Genomic DNA, 26,127 nt, shown 5'->3' on the forward strand with positions numbered 1-26,127 from the left:
CACAGAATCTTAACTAGAGGTTCTCCTGAACCTCTGTGAACCCCCAGCAGCCCACCCCGATCCAAAGGTTGGAGAAAACTGGGCTAAGACAAGGGTAAGAATCATGTAGCTCTCTAGAGGCTTTTGGGCCCCAGCTTACATCAGTTCTAAGTGGTTCTGCTAGACTCGAGCTTCTGAAACTTAACAATAGCTAAAGGAATACTGATTCAATATTTTCTGGCTTGAATCATTTCAAATTATATGAACTGCTCTTTACTTACCAGATTTTTAGAAGGAAAAAAAGTAATTTTAGAGATTTGAAATCTCTTCCCTTCCCAATATTATGGGTACATTTGCTTACCTGAGTGGATCACTGTTAGGCTCCTCTACATTTTTTTCTTCCTGAATTAATTACATGTGTGAATCATGAAACAGGTTTCGTTTTATGATGACACAACTACATACAAGAATGAAGGTGTGAGACCAAAGTAAATTATTTTCACAAAATAATATTTTTGCTGGAAAAAAAATGAAACCACATTTTGATATTTTTGTCAATGGATTCCTGTTCACCTTTAATTTATTTTGTAGTGATAGTAACCCATGGCTTTTCAGTATAAAACATCAGGGTTGTAGGGTGAGAGGAAGGCTTAGATATGTGGAAAATCCTTGCACCTTTCTAAAGGAGCTCATACAAGGTCAGTCTCTTGTTGCAGGAAGTTGCAAGTAAGGAATTCATGATGAAGTGAAACAAAAACCTAGGGAATAACTAAACAAGACTTACTTATTTGGCTTGACAGATGACTACCTATGGAAAAAGTTCCTACTCAGAATTATAGTAGGGCGAATTATAGATCTTACACAGGGCATTTGGGAAAAGGCTGAACTAAGACATTCACTGAAAAGAGCATTATAGAGTTAACAGAATGTGTCATATGTTAATTATAGCTGGCAGCTCTTTAGAGTGGAAAAAATTATTCATGTCTGATTGACAAAACATTTCTGATGTGTGTTGTCTAGTCCACTGGGAACATTTATTTCCTTTTTGTGAAGTAAAAAGCGGACATAGAAGTTACATTTATTTGTCACACATAGTTCTGAATTTCTGAAGAATTTAGCCAATTTCCTACATACTTACTCATCTATTCTTTTAGATGAATACACTCAATGTTTATTCTTTGAGCTTATCCTTTCAAAATCAAGCAGTTTAAAATTTAATTGTTTTAATAGAATAGTCTTAAGTTTTCTCTCAAAATCTTTGGATTCTCTCAAATCTTAATTTTGGCAGGGATATGTTCTGTGACAAATAGGAGAAACACTGTTCTAGAATTTACTGTTTCTGTTGCCTTACTTTTTTTAAAACCAATTTAGGAATGTTTCCCATGTGTACAATATGGGTTTTGTCAGACTTTATAGTTAAGAAGGATGAGCCAGATTTTTTATTTGTTTTTTATTTATTTACATTATTAAATTTATAGGTCATCTGAATCCAGTATGACATGTTTTATATAGGAATGATGGAGAACAAAGAGGATGGTTATATTAGAAGGTTCCTTACTGTCACAATCAACATGGGGAACTTTCCCAAAAAATGAGAATACCTACAAATAACAGCAAAAAAGTACGGGATAAAAAAAAGAGCACATAAAAATTAAATAAATTTCACATGGCTTTCTGAATATTTGAATTTAATGTAATGTGCTTGCCATTCTCATGGATTAACAAAATATAGGCTAAGAAAAGGAACTTCCTTGAAAGACTTTATCCTACATTTAACATTGTGCTGTATCTTATTAGCAATTAATGAGATAAAAAAAAAAATTCTTCTTATACCTCTTGGTTGTTTGATCTCTAGGCAGCATTCAGTAACATTGACCAATGTATCCTGCTGGACTGCCTATAAGGTTTGGGAGTTAAGGAGCACTTTTTTATGGTGATTCTCTCCTTTTGTGGGTTGTTCCAATTAAAGGTAATGAGGAAAGAACCATCAGGGATCTGCTTCAGTATTGGATGGCAGGACTTGGCTCTCTTTTGTCTATATGAAGCCATTGGGAAAGGCCACCTGTCAATCTGAGAGGAATTATCGGTATGCTGATAATACTGTTATAGATTGTCACCCAGGACAGAAATGCTGTAGAAGCTCTCACCTTTTGCTAATGTTTGGAGGCTGGGAGAGACTAAATTGGACAAAACAAGCCTAAATTCAATCCAGAAAATTGGAGTTATTGGATGTCCCAAATGCAGCTCTTCCTGGACTGAGAGGCCATGGTGACAGTGATTAATGCTCTCATCCTCATGTACTTTAGACTAGAACAATGTGATCTGTGTCGGACTACTTTTGAAGATGTCTTAGATTTTGCATTTGGAACAAAATGTGAAAATCAGGTTGCAATGTACTATTAATTTTGCAATTGCAGCCTTTTGCCAATAGGCCTTAAGTCCAATTCAAATTTGGTTTAACCTATAAATTCCTTTAAATTTTGGCTGTTAGGCATCTTAGGGATTATCTCCCGCAAATTGATTCTGCTTGTCCATTGCAAGTGTTTAGGGAGAGGACACTCAGGAGCCTGACTTAATATAATAATAATAATCCTACCAACAATAATAACAAATGAAATTTGCTTGCAAGCAAGAACAGCAGGACCACAAAATAGACAAGGTAATAGAAAATGAAGAAGCTAAAGTGCTTTAGGGCTTTAGAATTCAAACAGATAAGCACCTGACACATGATATACAAATTTAATAACTACCAATAATCAAAACAAAAATGTCTGGATAGTGGACATTGCAATAGCTGGAGTTAGCAGAATAGAAGAGGAAGAACTGAAGATAATACAAAGATCTGCAATAGAAGTAGAAAGACTGTGGCAAAAGAAAGCAAAAGATAGATGTCTTGGGTGCAATCCTGAAATACGGTATTTGGAGCACCACTTGAACACCATTGGCATTTGCAAAATGTCCAGTTAGCTGCAAAAGGCAGCTTTATTTGGAACAACATATATCTTGTGACCATGGTTTTAACACTATCAAACAACAACTTCCGCCTATCTCGCCTTGCAGAGGACTTGATAGATGGATAAAGAACCAAATTCAGTGTAAACATCTGACCGACTGTGTGGCCAACCATAATAATTTTATTTTTAAATTAAATGTATTTTTAAATTTTATTTATTTAACCATGACCTGGATGACTGAGAATCTCCACAGGCTTTTAGCTATACAATTTGGGATGAACATCCTTTGAATAGTGTGGGAGTAGGAAGGGATTACCAGAGGAAAAAATTGCAGACTACAGGAACCAAGAGCACGACTCAGGTGACCCTGGGGACACTGATAAACTTCCAAGTGCTTCAAGGACCCTCTAAAAGGATGCAGATTACCAGATGTCTGCAAGGAATATAAATCCTTCCATTCCCCACCATCCTGTCAGAGCTGAAAAAGCTTCTTGGATGAGAAGCAAAACGTCTTCAAAGAAAAAAACAAAGTCCAATTGCCTCCTGAAAAAGTACCTTTGGGACAACCATGACCTGGTTGACTGAGAATCTCTACAGACTTTTAGCTATTAAAATTTAAGTGTAATTTTATCTCTACACGCACTCTCTAGCCCAAACCTTGGTGTGTGTGTGGGGGGGGGGAATTCAACATCTCAGCTTTGATAAAGACTCCAAATATTTTGCATAGTTACCCAGTTACCATGGTTTTTCTCATCCCAATGTTTGCTATACCTCTCAGTTTAAATAACTCCTGTAAAAAAAAAAATCAGCCTAGCTCCTCTATGCATATGATGAAGCGAATTGCTATTAATGAAAGTGCATACCTTTTAAAAACACGTGTTAACTGGAAACAGTGGTACCAGGCTTCTTTTGGTGTTTTGCTATCATAACATGGGTCTCCTCCAACTATTAGCTTTTGTGTAATTCTAAGAAATTCAGGTCTATTTTCAAGAACAGAAGGAGCAAATGCTAGATGGAGTTTCTCCTCATGATGCAGAACTAGACCAATCTTTTTTCCCCCTTGGTCTTGATTTAAGCCTGTAGTGTAATCAAACAGTTTGACATTTGAAAGATCAATTCTTTGGCCCCCAAACTACACAATCAAGCTCTAGATTACAAATGAACTCAATTTGTTATGATCGAAGGTTGGGGGGGGGGGGGGGGGCGAAGGCCCAAGCATTTAGTCTGAGATTACTTAGGACACAATCCTTAGGCCTCTCCATTGCATGCCAGCTGCATGTCAGCATGCAGTGCTGACAGGGATATTTTGGATTTCATCTCTGGGTTCTCATCTTGGAAAGAAGAATTTGGAACCTGATCCCCTTTCTCCTGTTCCCCACGGCCTCCACTGCTGGCTGCTTCTGTGTCTGAGGAGGAAAAAAGACAGATTCCAGATTTGTTTCTAGCTTTGCAAATTGTTTCCAGGCCTGAGTTTGGCTGTAGTTCTTGAAACTCTGCTTCAGTATAATAGGAGATTTCTGGCTGGATAGCTCAGGATTCATTTTAAAGCATTCCATTAACCTAGGAAGAACTCAGGCCAAGCAAATGTTTTATATTTCTCCAAGATGAAGGCAGACACTGTTTATGTTAACTGGTTCTAGTGCTCCTCCCCGCCAAACTTGTTCTAAATAAACAAGAGAAGTGAAGACACCCTCAGTTTGAGTTCAACTCCTGGTGACTGCACCAATATATCCATACATATTATTCTTGAATTCTTGACCACAATTCAGAAATGATTTAGTATTGCCATCTTCTGAGATTGTTTAGTTTTTTTTTTTTTTTTTTACTTCTCAGTATAGTTTACAATCCTGGTATTCCTGGGAGGCCCCTGCACATACCATATTAAACAGACTCAATACTGCCTAGCTCCTAAACCCAGACGAAGTTAGCCACAGGCTGCCAGTTGCTGAGACCAAATAACAAACAAACAGCCTGTTACAGCAATGAGCTAAATATACTTCAGAATCTGAATAGGACTCTGATTGACCATAACATATGGAATTGGTCACTGTTCTTATTTATTTTTGTTTTTCGGTCAGGAAAGTATTTTAAAAGAATTCATTGTTTGGCTCCAAACTTCATCTTGGTTTCACAAAGCATCTTCTTCCTGCATTGGAAAATGAGGACACAATATCTAAGGTAAATGGATTGCATTAGAGTAGAGTTGCTCGGAAGCCAGTTTGGCATTCAAAGGGATGAATTTCTATTTCACTTTATCCTGCTCTATATAAAATGAAAACACCAGAACCAAACTGTGAGATGCTATTCACATAATTAAGAATAGAATGTCCTTTTGAAAATATATAACGAATGTCGAAGGCCTTACTGAGATCAGAATATTAATTTGGTTAACCCCCACCCCATATTGGTTAGAGTTCTGATGTTTGCTGTTGACATAGGAAGAGAAACTTCCTTCCATAACAACAACTCTTGAGGTTTGCTGTTGACATAGGAAGAGAAACTTCCTTCCATAACAACAAGTGAGGGATCCATGGTGGTCTCTGGACTTGGTTGTTTTCTTGCAGACATTTCGTTACCCAATGAAACAAACAATGAATTGGATAATGAAACATCTGCAAGAAAACAATGAAGCTCAGAGACCACCAAGGCATCCCCATTTCAACCCTGAGCTACAAATATTCTCCTTTATTGATACCAACAAGTGCCATTTCTCCTGACCTGATTCTCTTCCTATATCCTGATTTGCATTGGATTCTACATACTTCTTATCTCTCTTTTAAAAATACAGTGAGCAATTATATGAATGACATGAATATTCAGCTCGAACAAAAATAGACAGTTAAAAACAACACCATCCATTTCTGGTTCAGAATAGGCTAATATAAGGGTAGGCAGTTAGACAACCTAGTGTTCATGAGGATGAGTTTGTGTCAAAGTACCAAAAGTGGCAGCTGTATTTTCCAACATGCAAATGCGCAAAACAATTCTCAGTTGCAAAACAATTCTTTCCAGTGTTGGGACAATCAACTTCACATCCTGTACTGCTGGAAATCAACTTGTATGCCAAAATCCTATTCTGAAATTGATGTCAAATGGGATTATGGTAGTGCTTCCTTTTGCCCATTTCTCTCAAGGATGAGGAGACTGTTCAGAATATATACAGTATATCCTGATTTTTCCAACAATTGGTGAATTACCCACCCTGAGCATTAGTGTGAGTGGTGCAGTCAGGAGAATTTGAAGGGATATAGGATCCCATTCGTTTTTTTTTTTCCTAATGCTCAATAATTTAATAGATATAGTAGGAGATGGGGTGGAAAGGGGGAAACCAAGGTCAGGATCTAGGAAAATATTTCCATCTGAACTAAATTGGGTTACTTGTCAGTTTAACACCGTTGTTTTTTTGTTTTTGTTTTTTTTGTCTTTTATGTCCCTGTCAGAACCACTCCTAGCTATCCATATGTCTTCTCAGTGTGAGAAGATTTACTCCCTAGTGCCCATTAAACAACCTGACAACTTTTATGGATGCTGTTGGCATCCATAAAGGAGGGGAAGCAAAGCCTTTTAATTTAATTTTCCTTGAAACAGGCAAAAGTTGTACATCCTGCAGCCTGCCTGTTGTGACTGCAGTGACAGCCAAGAGCCTTTTTCGAAGGTTTGTTTAACTCTTTCCTGGTTGTAACTCTGCATAGAAGAATAAGTGGCTGCAGCTATTGGGATGTAGCCAGTGAGTGGGGGAGGTGGATTTTGGGGAAATTCCCCTGAAATTCCTTGTATCTGAAGCATAGTGGACTGGAGGAGGGGAGAAATCACCAATAACCAGCTTTTGCCTTGGACTCTACTGCAGCAAAGAGGAAAAGGTCTGCTTTTAACAGAGGAGCAGACACAACCCATTGAAAACAATAGTAGTGAAAGACTGGAACCAGTTGTATAAAGTAAACACCTCTTAGACTGTTCCTTTTCACGACTCCTGGTCTTTTTCTTCCTGTGCAAAAATATGCGAAACACTGTTTTTATTTTGACCTTGCTTAAAAAGAAACTTTGTTCACTAAAGCTGTTTAGTGAACAAAAAGATGATTTCTGCTTGAATGCAATTGTTAATTTTCATTCCAGAGATAGAGATTGCTTTTATACAGAGTAGCAGAAAGGACATACACATAGCTTTTTTTTTTTGGCCTAATTTAGTTTTGAATTAATAATGTAACTCCCATCGCTTGTTTCATTCAGCTGCAAATCAAACTGCTCACTTGTTTTCATAACTTCAGCTATTTGTTATGTAATATCTTTTGATATATCATGAATATATGTATGAAGAGTGTCACTTGACATTAGTATCTATTCACTTTGCTTGCAAGATCATCCCCACAAGTCATGTCTACCTTGTCTCTATCTCCTGATTTCAGCAGGTCCTCATCAATAGCATATCATTTGTTTTGCTTTGCAGTCTGTCAAGCAACATGACAAAAACGAAGATTAGGTTACTGCACAGGATACAGTGTACAGCTTTATTGGCTGGAGTGTCCAATCTCTGTTGTTGAAACTGTTCTTCCCTTTCAAAGTTTCCCTATTCATTGCCAGCAAAAGTGCTTGTTTAATTTTAAGGTGCTCTTTAGCTTACTCCACTTTAGAAATTCATTAATTAGAACTTCAACACAGATCAAATACATGTGAGAAAAGTGAAACTTAACTCTATAAAAATCTTCTTTATACTCATGTAAGGATTTGCCTGTAGATGGGTTATGGGAAGAAGAGATATTTGCTTGTAAGTTTATAAGGGGTGAAGAGTTTTCAAATTTGTTTTTAACTTGTTAAGAAGTAAAAGTCATTTTTGGAAGTCATTACTTTCATTTTTATCTTTTTCTTTATCATACTTCTTTTTCTTTCCTTGCACTTTATTTTTTCATTCTATTCCCCCACCCTGAATTTAGTGTATTTGCTTTTACTATTAAATTCTTTAGTAGCAAATAAATCAAAATATTTAATGAATATTATGAAAAGTTCTACTATTTTTATTTATTTAGCATGACCAAAGTTGTCTCAGTACTAAATTCCAGCATGAAACTTGACTGAAAGTGGTTTAAATAATCCATATCCTCTAGAGTTTTCATCAGCTGCAGACCAAACTTTTCAGCAACCTATACTAGAAAAGGATTGGAATAATTGATAGTTATCAAAGGCCACTGGATCCAGAGATGGCCTCTTTAGGAGGCACCACTGCTTCTTTCAAGACTGTGGGCACCACCCAACCATCAATGAACCTGATGTTGTAGCACAGACTCAATCACAGCTCACCTTTTTGGCTACTTGACAGCATGACTCCTCAGGAGTCACTGGCTCAAACACATCCCGGATCACACCAGACCATGCCCCAAGCAACTCAGCCTACGCTGCCCAGTCAGAGTCCAAGGTGGAACAAATCTGACTGACTTTATCTGCCAGACAGACTGAATAATCATCACAATGGCCCAGCAGATTTTTTGGGGGGTAGGGTGGGGGCTCTCCTTACCCAATAGGGACTGGTTCACCCTAAATAGGAGTGCTGTAGGGAATGCAGTAAGGGTAAGGAAACATTTACAGTTTGCTGCCTTATTGCCATGAATTAATCTCTAATATGAGATCCAGTTTGGTGTAGTTTCTATGTGTAGGCTGAGCCTAAGGCATCAGGCAAGAAACTGGGAGACCATGAGTTCTAGTCCTGTTTTAGGTACAAAACCAGTCACTTTGTCTCAAGGAAGAAGACAATGGCAAACCTCCTCTGAAAAACCTTGACAAGAAAACTACAGGGATTGGTTCATGTCCAAAAAGTGGACGTGGTTGCAGGGGTGAAATCCAGCTGGTTCTGACAGGTTCTGGAGAACAGTTAGTGGAAATTTTGAGTAGTTCGGAGAACCGGCAAATGCCACCTCTGGCAGGCCCCAGAGTGGGGTGGGAATGGAGATTTTGCAGTATCCTTCCCCTGCCACGCCCACCAAGCCACGCCCACCAAACCACACCAGGCCCACCAAGTCACACCCACAGAACCGGAGGTAAATAAATTTGAATTTCACCACTGCGTGGTTGGCGGGATGGAAGTAAAAAAACAAAGCATCCCAATAGAGCAGGGGTCTCCAACCTTGGCAACTTTAAGACTTGTGGACTTCAACTCCCAGAGTTCCTCAGCCAGCAAAGCTGCTGGCTGAGGATCTCTGGGAATTGAAGTCCACAAGTCTTAAAGTTGCCAAGGTTGGAGATCCCTGCAATAGAGACTCTTCCCCGTGTCTAGTCAGACTCAGTGTGGCTGATACAGTCAGAGACCAAGAAATGGTTAGTATCGGAAGTATATAAAACAGATTAATCAAAGAGTGTGAATGTTGTTAAAAATGAAAGAGATGAAATCCTTGTCTCAATTGCCATGGTGACCCAAGGATTACTGTTGCACTCTTCTAATATATGGGTAGGGAGAATGCACACAAAAACTATAGGAGATTTCGTTTTTTAACTGTGGCTGTTAAGTGTGACAGAATTGTTGGTAGAATTTTGACTGAAATAATATGAAAAGGGACAATGAGCAACATTTGGGGAGTATCAGACAGAAGGTTTTCAAAACAGATTTTTGCTTTCCAGCAGATTAAGTGAGAAATATATAAAAGTTTATTATATAATAGGTTTAAAGAAGCGATTTAATAAAGTGAATAGATTTGAATTATATAGTATTTTTCAAGAGCATGAAATTGAAGTGTGATGAATTGATGAACTGATAAATGCTTCCATTATGTAGTGCTTGAATAACAAAACATAAATTGAATTATTTGAGATGGTCCAATATTGAGCAGACAATAAGTCAAGTACTGTGTGTTCTCCTTGATGATTTAATATATTTATGGATAAATTTATGTGGAATGCTTGTGGTAGCCACAGAGTAGTATTTGTGGGGATGTGAACATAGGTGTACTATAATATGCAGTTGATACTGTGTTGTTAGCTGAGAACTCAAATAATTTCCAGTGAAAATTCAATAAATTATATAATGCAATGTGAAATATGAATCTAAAAATTAAGATATCAAAGACCGCTAGGTAAATTTGGCAGAGAAAAGGGAGTGACAAGTGAAGAAAAACTAAAGCAAATAGATGAGTTTATTTATCTTAGTTGGGTTCTTGGCTGATTATGGAAACATTTTTAAAAGCCATATGTAGATTAAATACCATAATAGTTTTATGCAGGAGTTCTCAGTTTTTGTAATAGCAAGATATTCCAAAATGATAAATGAACTTGCATGCCCACAAATTGTTGATAAAATGAATGACATCATTTGGGTTAAGGATTTCAGGAAACCATCACACTACTTCCTCTAAGATGCAGAACTTTCATTGTACTTTCTTGATTTAGCTTAACATTACCAGTTGATCAGTCATTAATTTTACTAACACCTTCCTCTGAAATCTATAGGATGGAGATATACTGTTATATGCTACATCAGAAATCACTATTATCAATAATAGCTCTAACAATATTGGCTAGATCCAATATTTTAACTATCTCTCAAAACTCATGCTGGGCTTTGCTATGTAAGCAGGGGTGAAATTCAGCAGGTTCTGACAGTTTCTGGAGAACCGGTAGCGGAAATTTTGAGTAGTTCAGAGAACTGGCAAATACCACCTCTCGCTGGCCCAGAGTGGGGTGGGAATGGGGATTTTGCAGTATCCTTCCCCTGCCATGCCCACCAAGCCACATCACGCCCACCAAGCCACGCCCACAACTGATAGTAAAAAAAATTGAATTCCACCACTGTATGTAAGTCTGATATGTGCTTGCATTGGCAAGGCAGGAGTACATGTTGATGAGTGGTCCTAGGTGATCTCTGAGCTTGGTTGTTTTCTTGCAAATATTTCATTACCCTAACTAGGTAACATCATCACTAATGATGTTACCTAGTTTGAATAATGAAACATTTGCAAGAAAACAACCAAGCTCAGAGAGCACCACGGACCCCTTATTTCAACCCTGAGCTACAAATAATTCTCTTTTATTGGGACATTTTTATAATGCTCTCACTTTGCCTGGGCAAGTCTGATTAGCTTAAAAATTCTACGACTCCCCCTCCCCTTTTAAAACTGATGGACTCCTGGTATAATACTATGTGTGGTTTTTACTAGAATTGTAGGAATCTCCAAACTTTTGGGTACATTATTAGAAAACAGTTGGCTGCTTGGATTTTTTTTTCAGCATTTATTAATATGTTGACTTTTTCTAAGCATCTGTTGTGGCTCTGTTACCTGAGCCTGTGTCATCGGCAGGAGAGGACTCCGAGAGTGAAGGAGAGGAGTTGGCAAGGCCTCCCTCTCCAGGACCCTCCTCTCTGGCAATGCCTTCGGTGTCCACCGAAGGGCAAGAGATAGGGCCGGGGCCAAGCACGTCCACGCAGCCACAGGTGGACAGTGATGAGGGAAATGAGTCTTGGCTGGATCCTCAGCAGCGTCGCAGAGATAAGCGCGCGCAACAGAAGAAAAGGCGTGCCAGAGATTAAGCTGAGTCACTGGATCACACCCCACAGGGTATAAAAGGGGGTGAGGTGGCCATTCAGACTCTCTGATGGACAAAACTAACTACTATCAAGTCACATTGCAACTTTGGAAACAACATTATCGGCCTTGGATTTATTTTACGAACTGGACAATTCTTGACTGTGTGTATTTTGTTTTTGAGTAAAGTTCTTGGCAAGCAGCTACTGGGTTGCTGCCAAGCTTCTTATCAGAAGAATTGGTTGTCTGCCAGTTTATTTAACCCCCGGCTGTCTGTTTGTGTGCGTGTGTAAGACGGGGACAGAACAGCATCTGTATCATGAACTGATAGGGCTGAGCACTACTTTGGATGGGGAAAAGATACTTTTGCAGCACATGGAGAATTTCATGGCCCCTGTTGGCAGTCCCTTGAAGCAACTATATCTTCCTAGGATTGCATGAGTACCTTCTAGGGCTGCAGCATAGTTCTGGAAAAGATACATTTTTTTTTTAATTTGATTTATATGCCGCCCTTCTCCGGAGACTCAGGGCAGCTTACAATGCGTTAAGCAATAGCCTTCATACTTTTGTATATTTATACAAAGTCAGCTTATTGCCCCCACAAACTGGGTCCTCATTTAACCTACCTTAGAAAGGATGGAAGGCTGAGTCAACCTTGAGCCTGGTAAGATTCAAACCTGCAATAATTGCAGGCAGCTGTGTTAATAACAGGGTGCTTTAAACCACTGTACTACCAAGGCTCTACATTTGGTGAAGCAGTTGCTGATGGATGCTCTGTGAGTGCCCATGCATCACCAAAGTACTTTCTTCTCTGTGAATCTAAAGAGACACAGCACTACCGTATCAATTGACCAAGTTACAAATGACAAGTGTAATATTTTTCATGACACCTATTAAAGAAAACTTCATAGAAAAATTATGGAGTGTGCGGAAATGGATAAGCTTACGAAGGAGATACAAGAAAAAGAGGAAACAGAATATTACCTAGTCTGGGAGAGATGGTATAAATGGTTGGAGGAAAAGGGAAAAAAGGACAAGGAAAGACCAAATAACAGTTGAATTAGGTGGAGAAATATAGGAACAAATGGGAAGAAATAAAAATTGTGGAAAGGAAATTGTGTACACGTTTATGTCAAATGTAAATAAAACAATTATAATAATATAATACATTATAATGGTATATATATGATATATTAGAAATATATGTATAAAAGATATACTAAAATAAGAGAGAGAAAATGTATAAGTATGGATTACCGACGCGAAACTGTTGAAAAGAAGAAATTGTTAATATCTCTTTTTGTTTTTATCTAACAAGTTTTCACTTCCTATAGAAAGTTAAGAATTTAAGTTATTGTACTGAAACTGCTCATTCAATACTTGTCTTGGAAGAAAAGACTGTGATTGTTTTTCATTGCCTTCACTAAACACAGAGCAAAGCTGAATGCATGGGAAGTCACACTCGATTCCATAAATTTCTTTTAACAGTCCATCTTAAATAACTATGAACTTTAGTTGATTGGAATGAAATCCAGTGATGAGGAAACAAACCAAAACTCAATTTCTGTCATAGAAGCAAGACTGATGTTTACATTAGAAAGATATTGTAAGTTATCTCCAGAGGTTTATTTAAATCAAGAAATTATATAAAAGTGTCAGTAGCAGGGGTGAAATCCAGCAGGTTCTAACAGGTTCTGGAGAACCAGTAGCGTAAATTTTGAGTAGTTCAGAGAACCAACAAATACCATCTCTGGCTGGCCCCAGAGTGGGGTGGGAATGGAGATTTTGCAATATCCTTCCCCTGCCACGCCCACCAGAACCGGTAGAGAAAAATTTTGAATTTCACCCCTGGTTAGTAAGGTTTAAATTCAGGTATTGCAGCAGAACTGACTATGCTGAAAATCGAATGGACAAAAAATAAATAAATAAAAACAGAGCATTTTCTCTCATTCATTCGGCAGAATTTTGAGAGATGTTTGCTAGTTAATGAGTTCAGAGTAGTTCTGTTTTGACTTGCTATTTTGGGGGCCCCAAATGATGGCTTTCAGTTGCCGAGTATGCTTGTGGTTGAACAATCCTTGCTGCTGGGTTTATGTCATGCCTTTGTGTTTACAGTCAATACTGTGTGCTTCTGAGGTCCTGGCTGAGCACCATTTTAAGAAGTCTATCAACAAATAGTGCAGGCTTCTTACTTCCCTATTTGCTCAGCTATATTTGGAACAGGTCATTTGTGGGGAGAAAACAAGTGACAAGGAGAATAAGCTTCACACATTGTTCACTCACATCTATGGAAAGTCGTCCTTCTGGGCAGGTCAGAAGCCAGTTTCAGATAGCTTTGCCAGGACATATTTGCCCTTCCGATCCAAATTGTTCTTACAATGGATAGAGTACCAAAGGAACGAAGTTAATACCATCCCATAAATCTAGACAAAATAAATAAATGAAAAGGAAACAAACATTTGAAAATATATAGGTTAAATAGAACATTTCTGCACCGCTCTTCCAAGCTATGAGAACAGCAGCAACAAAATGCAATTACAACAAAACCAACTAGGTTTTGAACTAGGAATAGAGTACTTTTTTAGAGCGAGGTCCAGGGGTAAAATTTAGCCGGTTCTATCTGGCTTGGGCGAACTGGTAGCGGTGGCTGCAGGAGGCTCCACCCGGATGTCATGATGCTATTTTTTTGCGACATTTTAAGCCTCTGCACATGCGCAGAAGGCTTTGTGCATGTGCGGACGATGCCGCGAGCTAAACAAGTGCACGGGCAGCATACACACATTTGCGAACCGGTAGGGAAAGTAAGTGAATTTCACCCCTGCTGAGGTTCATATTTTCTCATGGATAATTTGTTGGAGGATGCATATCAAAGCCTCAAGCGGGTATCACCCACCACATCCATACCACAAACAACATCTATTCATGCATCCTTCTCCATGCACAGTGCATTTTATTTCCTTTTCTTCCTCAATATATAAAAATGCTCAATGTAAGGCCGAACAAAATGGATTGGGCTTGAAATGACTGAGAAAACAAAAGTCTTTCAGAAAAATAAACGAAAAGATAATTTTCACTTCTTCCAGGACAAGTCTCTGTAGTCCTGGAATGCATGACCAAAAAATTCTTCTCATCTAAGCAATTGGTGAACCAACTACTGCTATTCAAACCAGCTTCAAATTGGCCGAGAGAATAACACCTGCTGACTAGATCTCAGCTGGAGAGGCCATTCCAGTGGGTAGTCGTTATGAATAGAAAAAAAATGATGATCAATAAGTTGACATTGCATACCATTAGCAGAAAGGAGTGACTTGCAAAGCCTTATTATGCCCTCAATAATTCCACGAAAGATGGAAAGATTAATGCAAGGATGGAGGCAAATGTTCTTTCCAAAGTAGAGGATCAATACTTTATGTTCTTAAAACATAATTAGGAAATGTTGTAATCTTTCATCTTAATTCTTACACTGCTATCCCTTCTTTCTCCTCAAAGCAATTTCCCAGAAATCCATTTCTTTTATACCCTAATGCAGCTACCAGCAATTAAAGAAACCAATAATAAAATGCAATAAAAGTCTAAAAGAGAAGGGAGCAACAAAACAGGACAAAGCAGATGCAGATGATGCAATTATGTGTGTATGTGCACTTTCTGTCATTATATTAATCCTAAATTAGCCACAAAATAGAATATGTGACACAAAGACTTTAATCATGATTTGGAAGGGGAAAAAAAAGCAAGGCACCAAGTACAATGGAGTTTATCTTAAGAAACTGCAGCGGGAAACAGTTTTACCTGACCTCGGTGCCAAAATTCAAGTAGATTTTTTTAAAAAAATGCTCATTAATTCATTTCTAATTATATAATTACAAGGCCTGATCTTCTCTTGACATTCAAGCTGGGAAAGAAATATCTATATCAGACTGAAAATTAGAAAGGAACTAGACCCCAATATATTAGGGAGAGATATGATATAGTGTATGCATACAATATTGTCATATAAGATTTGCAGTCTAATCCAATACAAATCTAATTCAGATCCCACTGAATTTACTGAAGTTTCATTTTGCACACAGGTGCATGGAGTGCAATGCTTCTCAGCTGATTGATTAAATTAATCCATTAGAAGAACTTCTTGATCATTTAATATGCCATATTTAGTTACTGGACAGCCTAATGTTGATTTTAGTTCATTAACTTAAAAGAAACTATTGATAATTAGAGAAAAGGTGTTTGCACACCCTTACATGTGCAGAAAATAATGCAAGTTTTAAAATGTTGATTCATACTTGTATATATAAAAAATAAACAAATATTATTTTATAAAAGAAAAATGTTTACCTCTATGCAAATTTATGCAGGTCTGATTATGCAGATTTGTATTTATAAATGCAGTGGAGTAAAAAATGGACCATTAGAAAACAAAGAGTTATATTTCTCTGTGAAAAAAATTAAAATCATCTAAAATCATGGCTGAATGATACTTTTATTAGTAACTTAGTTACTATAAGCTAATACTATGGAGTTCTAATTGATCATTAATTGGCTGGGTTCACACTTCTCATTAAGCGATAAACTTTGGTTCACAAGGCAGACTTCTGGGTTAAATTTAGTGCTAAGCCAAAATTAAATAAATCACATTTTGGTTTAAAATGATGATGTAGATCTTAATATGAAGCCTCTGAAAGATCAGAGAGCACCAATGTGGAAACACTTCTGCTAAATCTAGGATAGGGATTCACTGATAGGGTTCAGAGAAGGTTAATCTAGAAATGTTTTAAGATAGACTGTATTTACTAGTATAATTTCTTCAGAATAATATAGCTGGAATTTCTTCTTTTCAGAAAGAAAAACTGTAATGGCTAATAACCATGACAACCAAAATTATTTCTCCTTACTTTCTGGTTGGATAAGTAGAACCTTCATCGCATGACTCTAACGCTAGGAGGAAGATGACTTTCTGGTTTGGATAAGAAGAGCAAAGACTAGTTGAAGAACAAGCACATATTTGTAACTCAGGACTGAAATGAGAGGTCCTTGGCATTCTCTGAGCTTGCTTGTTTTCTTGCAGATGTTTCATTATCCTAACTAAGTACCTAGTTAGGGTAATGAAATGTCTGCAGGAAAAACAAGCAAGGTCAGAGAGTGCCAAGAACAGCCACATTCCCGCACCAGAAATTATGTTGGATTGGACTAATCCAAGAACAATTCAGAGCATATTGAGTCATTTATGGGGCTCTGGATTTGACCCTCAATGAGGATTTATTTATTTGATTGGTGTGCTGTCCATCTTATCCAGAGGTAATCTTGGCATCTTACATGGCCATAGAGAACAAATCTGAGTTCCAAACAAATAATTTAGCTCTCCCAGTTCTTTTGGTTTAACCAAAACTTAAATTTGACTCAGCAAAATGCAACTTTATGCAGAACTTTAGTTGCAATGCTGCCTCAATTGGAGGCACACAGAGAGAGAAAGAGACAGAGAGAGGGAGGGGGGAGGGCAGGAGAGGGAGATACTGGAACACAAAGAGTTACCATGAAGAAAATTGTGATGGTCATCAGTATAGAGACAATGTCCATATGTTTTTTCAGGAAGTGTTTGATTTCTTGGAGACAATCCTGCAGTTTGAAAAAAATAGACTTAATATTCACTCACATAAGAGTAAACTCTTATTGAAACACATTGGAATTTACAGTTCTATCAGCCTTCATTGATAGGTTTCAACTCTACGTTATATTCCCTATTTATATTCTTAGTCACATTCTTGTTAATTAGGATTCAAGTTATTTCCCCCCACTAAGCTTTATTGCTACTCTGTGGAGTGGAAAGAAAGATATTTTTGTCTGGATAGTGAGGTTGTTTGAAGGTAGGCTTTTCACTCCATTTCATGCACTATGATGCTCATTTCAATTCTGATCTATGCTGAAATTAAGGTAGAATTTAGATTTTATTGTAAGCTTAACATTTAGCATGACGTGTTGCCTGTGTTACAAATTGGAAATTATTTTCTTAAGTGGAACTCCACTTAAAATTAAATTGAAAGATTTAGGAAAGGAAGTTAATAAAAGAATTGCCAGGCCCAGAGATTTGGCTACTTGACAACCTATCAAATAAAATAAATTTAAAAAAGAATTAGGGAGCAGCAGAGATAACAGATTAGCAGACTCTAACCAAAAACTTTTTTATTTATTTTTTTGAAAACAAACATTTGGAAGAGGCTATCACTGAGGTCTGTAATGTTCATATTATTATATCTGTATTGTTGGCTACACTTGCATTTTAAATTCCACAATTTAGAATACAAATGATCTTCAGAATAAAAATGAAGTTTCACTTAATTTAGGTGAAAGATGCTGTGCAGTTATAAGTATTTTTGCATTATCTCAAATGCCTTCCTGTACTAGAAAGGCCTGTAAGGTAATCCAGAATTAATCATGATGCCATCTTATTATAGTTTGGGTTTTCTGTCTCTGTTCCATGCAAGGAAGCTAACAACCAAATAAAGCCAGGTTATATAGTTTGCTTTGCTGAACACCTTAACAGGAAGATGGTAAAACAGGGAGTGCAATATAATGACTTTTGCAATGGCTAATCATTAAGTATGATACTGTATCTCATTCTGGCTTACAGGATAATATTATTAGTCTTATTATTAAATTTGCTGCCCAATCTCATGGTGATTCTGAGAGGCTCAGACACATCATAACCTGGAGCTAAGAGTGTACAATGTACATCTCTTTTTCATGAACAAATGTTTCATTTTGGGGCTACAATTATCCATAAGTAGAAAGCAGATATAACAAGAAATGGTAGCATGTTCAGATCCAGCAATAGGAGAAACCAAAACAAAAGGCAGGCATCTAGTTTCAGGGAGTGAAACTTCTAGCATATTCTTCCCACAAATCTCTTTCTCTTCAGGAGAGAAGAACAAATAAATGTTCCTTCAAAAAGCTTTTTCAGTACAATCTCTCTCTGGCTCAACCACTGAGTTTTATGGAGAATCCAGATGCCCTCATAATTCATTCGTAATGGCCCTGTGTTTTCTCACTGCTGCATCTTTTTAATTAACTGCTGCAAGAGCAGATCACTTACTTTGGATTGCAGAGTCATTTTGTGTTTTGCAAAGCAAGTTCTTTCTTCTCTCCCAGGGCTTCTCTAAGCTCACAAAACAGGAAGAGATTCTACAGAGTACAATGTCCTTATTCTCTGACTAAATAGTAAGGTCTGGAAGTAAGACAGCAAATTACTGGGATTTGATTGAATTTTATTCACATTTTAAATAAAATGTCAGTGTGAACACTGGAACAGACTACTTTTGTTTTAATCGAGACAAAACTGACATACTTTACATTTCGTTCATTTCAGCTGTTCCTTTCCAGTAGGATTAATAAAGCTACCAAGGTTTGTTTGTTTCTTAAATTCCCATAAGCTTTCTCAAAAGACAGTAAAACAAGTTGATAATTCAGCCTCTAGCAATGATAATGTATAATCAACTTTCCTACCATGGTACCATGAAAGCAATAATTTTAAGTCCTGTACTCTAGGGCTGCAAGATGATTTGCACACCCAAGCATTATGTGCTTCAAAAGGGCATGAATGCCAGTTTTTCTATAGTGCTCTTCACAGGTCTACTATATTTTTTGGAACTATGCTTCACCCTACAGAGAAAGCTCAATGCCACGATGAAAGTGACAATCTTTATCACTGTATTCTAACCTCATGAGAGCTGCTCAGAAGCCTGCTTAATAGCAGAACATGGGACAAAGATTGGGGTGGGGGGAATTCATACTGTAGGGAAAGGATCCCTGGGTGCCTGAAGAGAAAGTAATGGCCTTACAGTCCAATGTTCTATTACCTCTTCTTTTATTTCCAGAATTTCTGATGTACACATTTCATCTTCTATGCTGTTTCTTTCTCCAAAGGGTGACTTCTTCCCACAACATAGAAACTAAAATAGAATTTTAAATGTATTATTATTTATTTAGACATAGACTATGTAGATTGGAGTTATTACAAGCTTTTGAGAAGGAATCTGCCCACTTTTGATTTTTCTTTTTTTTTATTATTCTTTTACTTGATACTCTTTGGTTATTCTGATTTGTTCCTTCTTGTGGTTGGTAAAACCTTGGTTCCAGTTGGTTACCCGTGAGATTATTTATTTATTTAATTTGTATGATTGCCCACTTGTCATACAATTCTGGACTGCTAATATCAAATTAAAACCTCAAATTCACACAATATTAATAAAAATACACTGAACCCAAGGCAATTCATATATCCACACATGTAAACTTCTCAAATGGATTCACTTTATTTCTGGGTCCCATCAGATGACATTGTTTAATTGAAGAGATCTGCAGCACTTAACCTTATAATATCTTGTGGAAGAAGAAAAATTCTGCAAATAACCTGGCCGTGTGGCATGAAAGGCTTTGAAGGTGAAATCAGTACCTTGATTATGTGAAAATATAAATATCTAAATAGACATCTTAGGCTGATATTTGGCCTTAACATGCTATGCAAATATTGTTAGTTGCAGGACAGCAGGACATAGAAAGTGTTTACAAAAGCTCTCCCTCATTTCTCCACAAAAAGGCAACATGCTTTATCTCCAGACACACACACACACAGAGGCCTGGTAAGACTTCTGATCTCTCTTAGGCATAGAAACAGATTAACTGTATTTAGGTCATTATGATTATTTAATGCAACCTTTTAATTTTTAATTTATTTAATTCAATAAAGCTTTTTTCACTTTTCACCGAAGAGGAGAACGAGATTTATCTTATTTTTAGTTCAGGGCTGCATTTCTTACAGACTTTAGTAGGACTCTGAGTAGACACGTGTGATAGTTTTCTATGATTGCCTTTCATTAATTAGCCCAGTGATCTGATAATTGCTTTTAGATTGTTCCCAGATTTCACAGAGATTAAAAGCAGCAGAGAAGGGCCTTCATAAAACTATATTTTCTGGTTCCCGGCAAGTTTGGAAACAAACTCCATTTATATTTTGTAAGTTCCTTAACTATATAAAAAAAATCTGTTTTCACTGTTTCAGAAATGTGTTGCCAAAGCTCATGAGAGAATCTGGGATTTGCAGCTATTTCTGAATACAACGATAACCATGTGATTATAAACATAAAATACAGCTATGAATTTTGAGTTCTAAAAAAAGTGAATTTTGTACAGAAGGGAGGCAAGAACTGTTAAGTATAAGAAACATATTTCTTATGGTCCTTATTAGATATTTTTTAAAAACAATCTGACAGGAAAATATTTCATTTAGTCATCTTTTGTAGAGGACTTGTATATATCTCTCCTCCCACAAATGTTTTCTTTATCTTGCAGTATTTTTCATCTATTCAGAATACTGTTATTTTTCATGCCTCATTCATTAGCTACCCTCTCATTCAGAATTACTACGCTGAGTTGCAGATGTCATTCAGTTACAGCATGTTACATCTTCCTTCCACTTTGTTTTGTTAGTTAGCTTCTATTGTAGATTCCTTAGTAGGGCAAACATTTTCCTCATTTAGAAATATGCTGCACATCAGGGGTGAAATGCTACCGGTTCGGACCGGTTCAGCTGAACTGGTAGCGATGGCGGCAGGTGGTTCAGAGAACTGGTAGCGACAGCAGTGTGAGGCTCCGCCCACCCACCTGGTCGTCGTTACTTCCTGGTTTTAACCAGGAAGTAACCTGTTTTTTACCCTCTGTGCATGCGCAGAGGGTCCATGCAGCGCATGCACTTCCGAACTGGTGGGAAGGTAAGTAGATTTCACCCCTGCTGCACATGTAACAGTATGGGAAAAGTAGGAATTAGTGTGTTAATGACTAAGCAAAATAATTCTTTTCTCAAGGCTCAAAGAGGTGAAAGCAATTCCAAATGAAGCACCAGAGAAAGGCCAACATAAATTTGAATTAATTGTGTAGGAAACAAAATATAGTTATCTCTTCAGTTCAATGAAATTATTGATGTTTGCTATACCCATTATTGTTCCAGCTGCTAATCTATTTTCCCCAGCAAGCCATTGAGAAGAACTAAAAGACTTGCCACTGTTACAAAAAGTGGCATGTTTATGCCAAAGCTGATCACTTTGAAATAGAGATTTGCCTGTGCCAGAATTCTTCTTTTGTGACAAGGATGGTGTTGTATTCTCCCAAGCTTCTGGACTATTTTCTTTTTAAACATGACACTATATTTTATATTTATTTGTATGGTTTTTCTTTTCCTTTTTCCCATTCTCTGAAATAAAGAGAAATAACTCCAAGGAATTAATATTTTCAAGACTCTTCAAGTCTCTTACAGAAAGCAATCCAACTTTCTCCATTTAAATCAGTGGCAGAAATGTATTTATCTTGCATCAGATTATTCCCAAAACATGATTAGTTTCGTATTATTCAAAATGTGAAATAAATTCCGCTGAAATAAAACATTGGATATGGCCATTGGAACTGGTTTTGTTCAAAATGTCTCAACCAGAGGTTTTCTTTATTGAACTGCCACTGATAAATTGTCCATTGGCTACCCCAACTGGCAGGTCTGGGATGAAAGAGAAAGAGTAAAAAGTGAACTAAGCTGGGGCAAAGCTAACCTATTCCAAAACCACCAGCAACTTACCATCTTGTGAATGGAATATAGCTCCTGTCTTCTGGTGCTGGAAATGTTATTTCTCACATCTTCATAAACAACATCATATACGTCAATCATGGCGTTTTCCACCTACACAGATGACATTAGCATCACAATTTGTGAATGTCAATAATTTGGCAAAATAAATGTTGTTGGTATGCATTTGCATGTTTTTGTGCATGGGGACTGGATACACCATACTCGAATCCAAGGAAATTCACCCATCTCTCCTTATATTTGTAGCACCTTCCTTTTTTCATCTCCCTTAGATAAGGTAAGATAAGATAAGATAAGATAATTTTATTTCTATACAGCCCCTCTTCCAAAGGACTCGGGGCGGGGCACAGCCAAGTAAAAACACAATACAAACATCATAATTAAATTTAAAAATTATTAAAATTTTTACATTTGCAGCTGAAATTCATTAAAAACCCAAAAATTTAAAAACTCCAAATTTAAAACTCCATTACACAGATAGCCCTGCCTGTCAGAAGAGCAGGGTCTTGAGGGCACAGCGAAAAACTTGGAGGCCAGAGATTGTGCATATTTCCGGGGGCAGTTCGTTCCAAAGGGCAGGGGCTCCCACAGAGAAGGCTCTTTCCCTGGGTGTCGCCAGCTGACATAATTTGGCCAATGGTACCCTGAGGGGTCCCTCTCTGTGGGAGCGAACGGGTCAGTGGGAGGCTATTAGGTTGCCACCTGCCCCTGCTCCCCTTGAATTTAAGAGCAGCAAATCCAACCCTATCCTTGATCTTTCCAGGGTTTGTCTTCTTGTACTTCCTCTTAGCCACCAAGCATTGCTGCTGTTGGCTTTGTCTTTTTCCTGTTCTTCCTACTCTGAAATACATTGCAACTTTTTCCATTGAGAAATATCCATTTCAAATTCTACATAAATATGAAAGTGGTGGTTCTGTGCCACATACAGTTTGCACACCGGATGTTTGCACAGCCATACTTGCATCCCAACGTAGTTTATTTCTCAGTTTTAGGCAACTATACCTTGTTTGTTTTCTCAAACTTAATGAATATGGGATTCAGTGGACAATTATATAACTAGCAATTCTGACAGCTTGATGAAATTTTGCGGGGGAGGGGTATTATTTATGATCGCCCACACAGGGCTTATTTTCAAGATTATTGCCTTTTAAATATAGAAAGGCAATTAATAAAAAAAAAAGCACATGCACACTTTGCTAAAATAGCCTGGGATATGGAAAGTTTAGAATATTTTATGAGCTCGATGTTAGTTAGGGTTGGCTGATCGGTTGAACATTATTCAATAAAAAGTGCATTAAAACTGAGGAAAGGTCCAATAAAGGACTAATCAAAGGTCATTAAAATAAATGTATCTTTATTGACTTCAGTGAGATTTAATTTTTTTTGTTTTAAAGCAAATCCATTTTGTGGAGCTGTGCATGACATCACTCCAAAAAGAGTTTAAAAATATAGGGGAGGCTACTTTTTTACTGTATATATTTACTATATGTACTGTATACAAACCAATAGCAATAAACGAATTCTTTTTCTTGCACAGAACTGAACAACTAAAATATATGGATAAAACACTGTGTAAGATTCTATTGCCTAGTTTATCAGTTCATATCCCTGCATTATCCTCTCTCTCTATTTGCAGGAATTGTAAAGTGTCCCTATAAAAGGGCTTGCGAAGTACCTTTTAAAATGAATATCTAAATGTTGTGCAAATTTGTTCAATAGTTTGGTTTGTAAGTTGTTTTCTGCCGATTTTAAAATTATATTTAATTATGTGTGGTATATACCACTTTTCATTCAAAAAAGTAACGAAGTGGTTTACCTAAAAATATTTTCAGGTTCAATAAAATGTAACAGTATAGTGGAAACAATTAAAATGTAACTGAATAATTACTGGAGCGGCTAACCAAAGCTCAGATAGGAAATAAAAAACAAGCTGTTTTTTAAATTGTGGAAGTAAACTGATTATCGTGAAATCAAGTTTAACGTCTACATTTAAACTGACAACAACCTCCCCCTCCACCCACAACAACATTATAACTCAATATGCAACAAATGTTAGTAGCAAATTGTGTAACTTTTGTGGGAATGATCTGGGTGCTGAATATAAACATTCATTCATTCATCATCTGTCTGTCTGTCTGTCTGTCTGTCTGTCTGTCTTTCTTTCTTTCTTTCTTTCTTTCTTTCTTTCTTTATTTATTTATTTATTTATTTATTTATTTATTTATTTATTGGTTTGATTTATATGCCACCCTTTTCCGGAGACTCAGGGTGGCTTCAGTGCATTAAGCAATAGCCTTCATACTTTTGTGTATACCTGCTTAGTAGGGCTTTCGGAGGCCCCCAAGCGGTGTTCTTTTTTATACAAAGTCAGCTTATTGCCCCCACAATCCGGGTCCTCATTTTACCCACCTTAGAAAGGATGGAAGGCTGAGTCAACCTTGAGCCTGGTGAGATTTGAACTTGCAGTAATTGCAAGCAGCTGGTGTTACTTTACACTGCTTTAGTCTGCTGTGCCACCAAGACTCTTTACAGCTATATTTACAGCTATAAATGCAAAAAGGACAACAAAACCCAAACCAGAAAAACCTGGCACCACAACCACCCTTCCTTGATGAACCCACAGCATTCTTATCCTGCTGTGACCTCATACTATCCCAGTATTTGCGGGAACAGTGGGTTTTAAGTGCTCTCCAGAAGCATAAAAGGTTGGGGGACTTACCAGATATTAAGGGAGAATGTGATCCATGAGGCAAGGACTGCAACAGGAAAGGAACATTTCCAAGGACTCCTGTGGTAGCAATGTTTAAGGGAAGAGACCTGGAGCATGTCTACCCTATCTTCTTTAGTGGAATGGGCAGATACCCTCAGAGAGATAATTTGGTCCTGTGCCATTGAGTACTTTAAAGGAGATAAACCTTGAATCATACCCCAAAAGAAGCTTTTACACCCTGTTGCAGCTCATGCAACAGGGTGCAAAAAAGGGGAACCTAGGAATGTCCAACATGAAACATTCTGGACCCGTGTAACTTTGAGTGGCTTCAAAGGCAACCCCAATTACAATGCATTGCAGTAATCCAAATGGTTTCCCAGTCCAGAAAAGGACACAATTGGGATGAATTAAGGAGTTCTTTAGTTCAGGTCTACCAGTTCATATATTTTGGCCCTCCAAAAGGACCTGAAGACTTGGTTCTGCCAATTGGCTTAGGGTCTCAATGGGGCCGCATCATTCTCATGATTAATGGATTAGATAAGACCCTCCCTCCTTCCCATGTGCATCTTGTTCCCATTCTTACAATCTTCGTCAATTTTAAATTAATTTAATGTTATTATTTAATGTTTTTTAATGGTTTCTAATGATTGTAAGCTGCCTAGCATCACTTCCGGGCGACATGGGCAGTATAAAGTACAAGTTGAATAAATAAATGTATTCTTGAATGTTAATTTATAGTAAACACTTGTTGGAGGACATTCAGATTTCTTTGAAAAACAAAGTAAATCCTGAAATTGTTTTGTTCTGTTCTGTTTTAGCTGAATATAATTTCAAAACTACTGTCTTCCAAATTATACTTTGTGTGGCATAACGGAAGTACTTAATTTCTAAGGTAGCTAAATGAGAAGTACACAAATCAGTGTCCCTTGACTACAAGGATGAGAAGTGAAAGACAGAAAGTTCTCTTTCAATTGCTTTCAATTACATGTGCGATTTTGGTACATTATTTATTATGTAGTCTGCATTATTTATATTTCTTTGATTTCTCCTGAAGTAACATCCCAAAGGCGGAAGGGAGTCAATGGTGCATTGAGCAAAACTCTGGATGAAAAAGGTTTGTGCAGTAATAAATGTGCTAAAATGGCAAACGTTTCTTTGTTTCGTTGCAGCAAATTAATACCACATTTATTCTGGAAATTCTTTTAGAATACTTTTATCCTTAAGGATGTTATATGACAGTTTCATAGATGGTTTAAAAGTTAAGTGTTCATAATTAATTTAAAATAAAGTTTTCCCTTTAGGCGCAATTTCCTGGATCAACACTCAGTAGAATGCCTCTTGATTTTATGAAAATACGCA

At 37.2% G+C, this 26,127-nt stretch overlaps 1 protein-coding gene across 3 annotated transcripts in view; it reads right to left on the reverse strand.

The window, feature by feature from the left end:
• Positions 1 to 1,414: 1,414 nt before the first annotated feature.
• The window catches only part of TSPAN32 (tetraspanin 32), a 43,725-nt gene continuing 19,012 nt past the window's right edge, over positions 1,415 to 26,127 (reverse strand). The window contains exons 4-8 of one of the 3 annotated variants that reach the window (XM_060687730.2): positions 22,050 to 22,151; positions 19,285 to 19,377; positions 16,964 to 17,047; positions 13,718 to 13,857; positions 1,415 to 4,339 (exon numbers count right to left, since the gene is read on the reverse strand). In XM_060687730.2, the coding sequence (XP_060543713.1) occupies positions 13,747 to 13,857; positions 16,964 to 17,047; positions 19,285 to 19,377; positions 22,050 to 22,151 (390 nt within the window). In that variant the 3' untranslated portion in view covers positions 1,415 to 4,339; positions 13,718 to 13,746. Of the gene's footprint in view, positions 4,340 to 4,970; positions 5,080 to 13,717; positions 13,858 to 16,963; positions 17,048 to 19,284; positions 19,378 to 22,049; positions 22,152 to 26,127 lie in introns of those variants that run through there. The other 2 variants (XM_034416884.3, XM_034416885.3) reach the window with 2 other exon arrangements.

Source organism: Pantherophis guttatus, chromosome 1, assembly GCF_059756535.1.
Source record: "Pantherophis guttatus breed Tessera chromosome 1, ASM5975653v1, whole genome shotgun sequence".
In the NCBI taxonomy this organism is placed as follows: Eukaryota; Metazoa; Chordata; class Lepidosauria; order Squamata; family Colubridae; genus Pantherophis; species Pantherophis guttatus.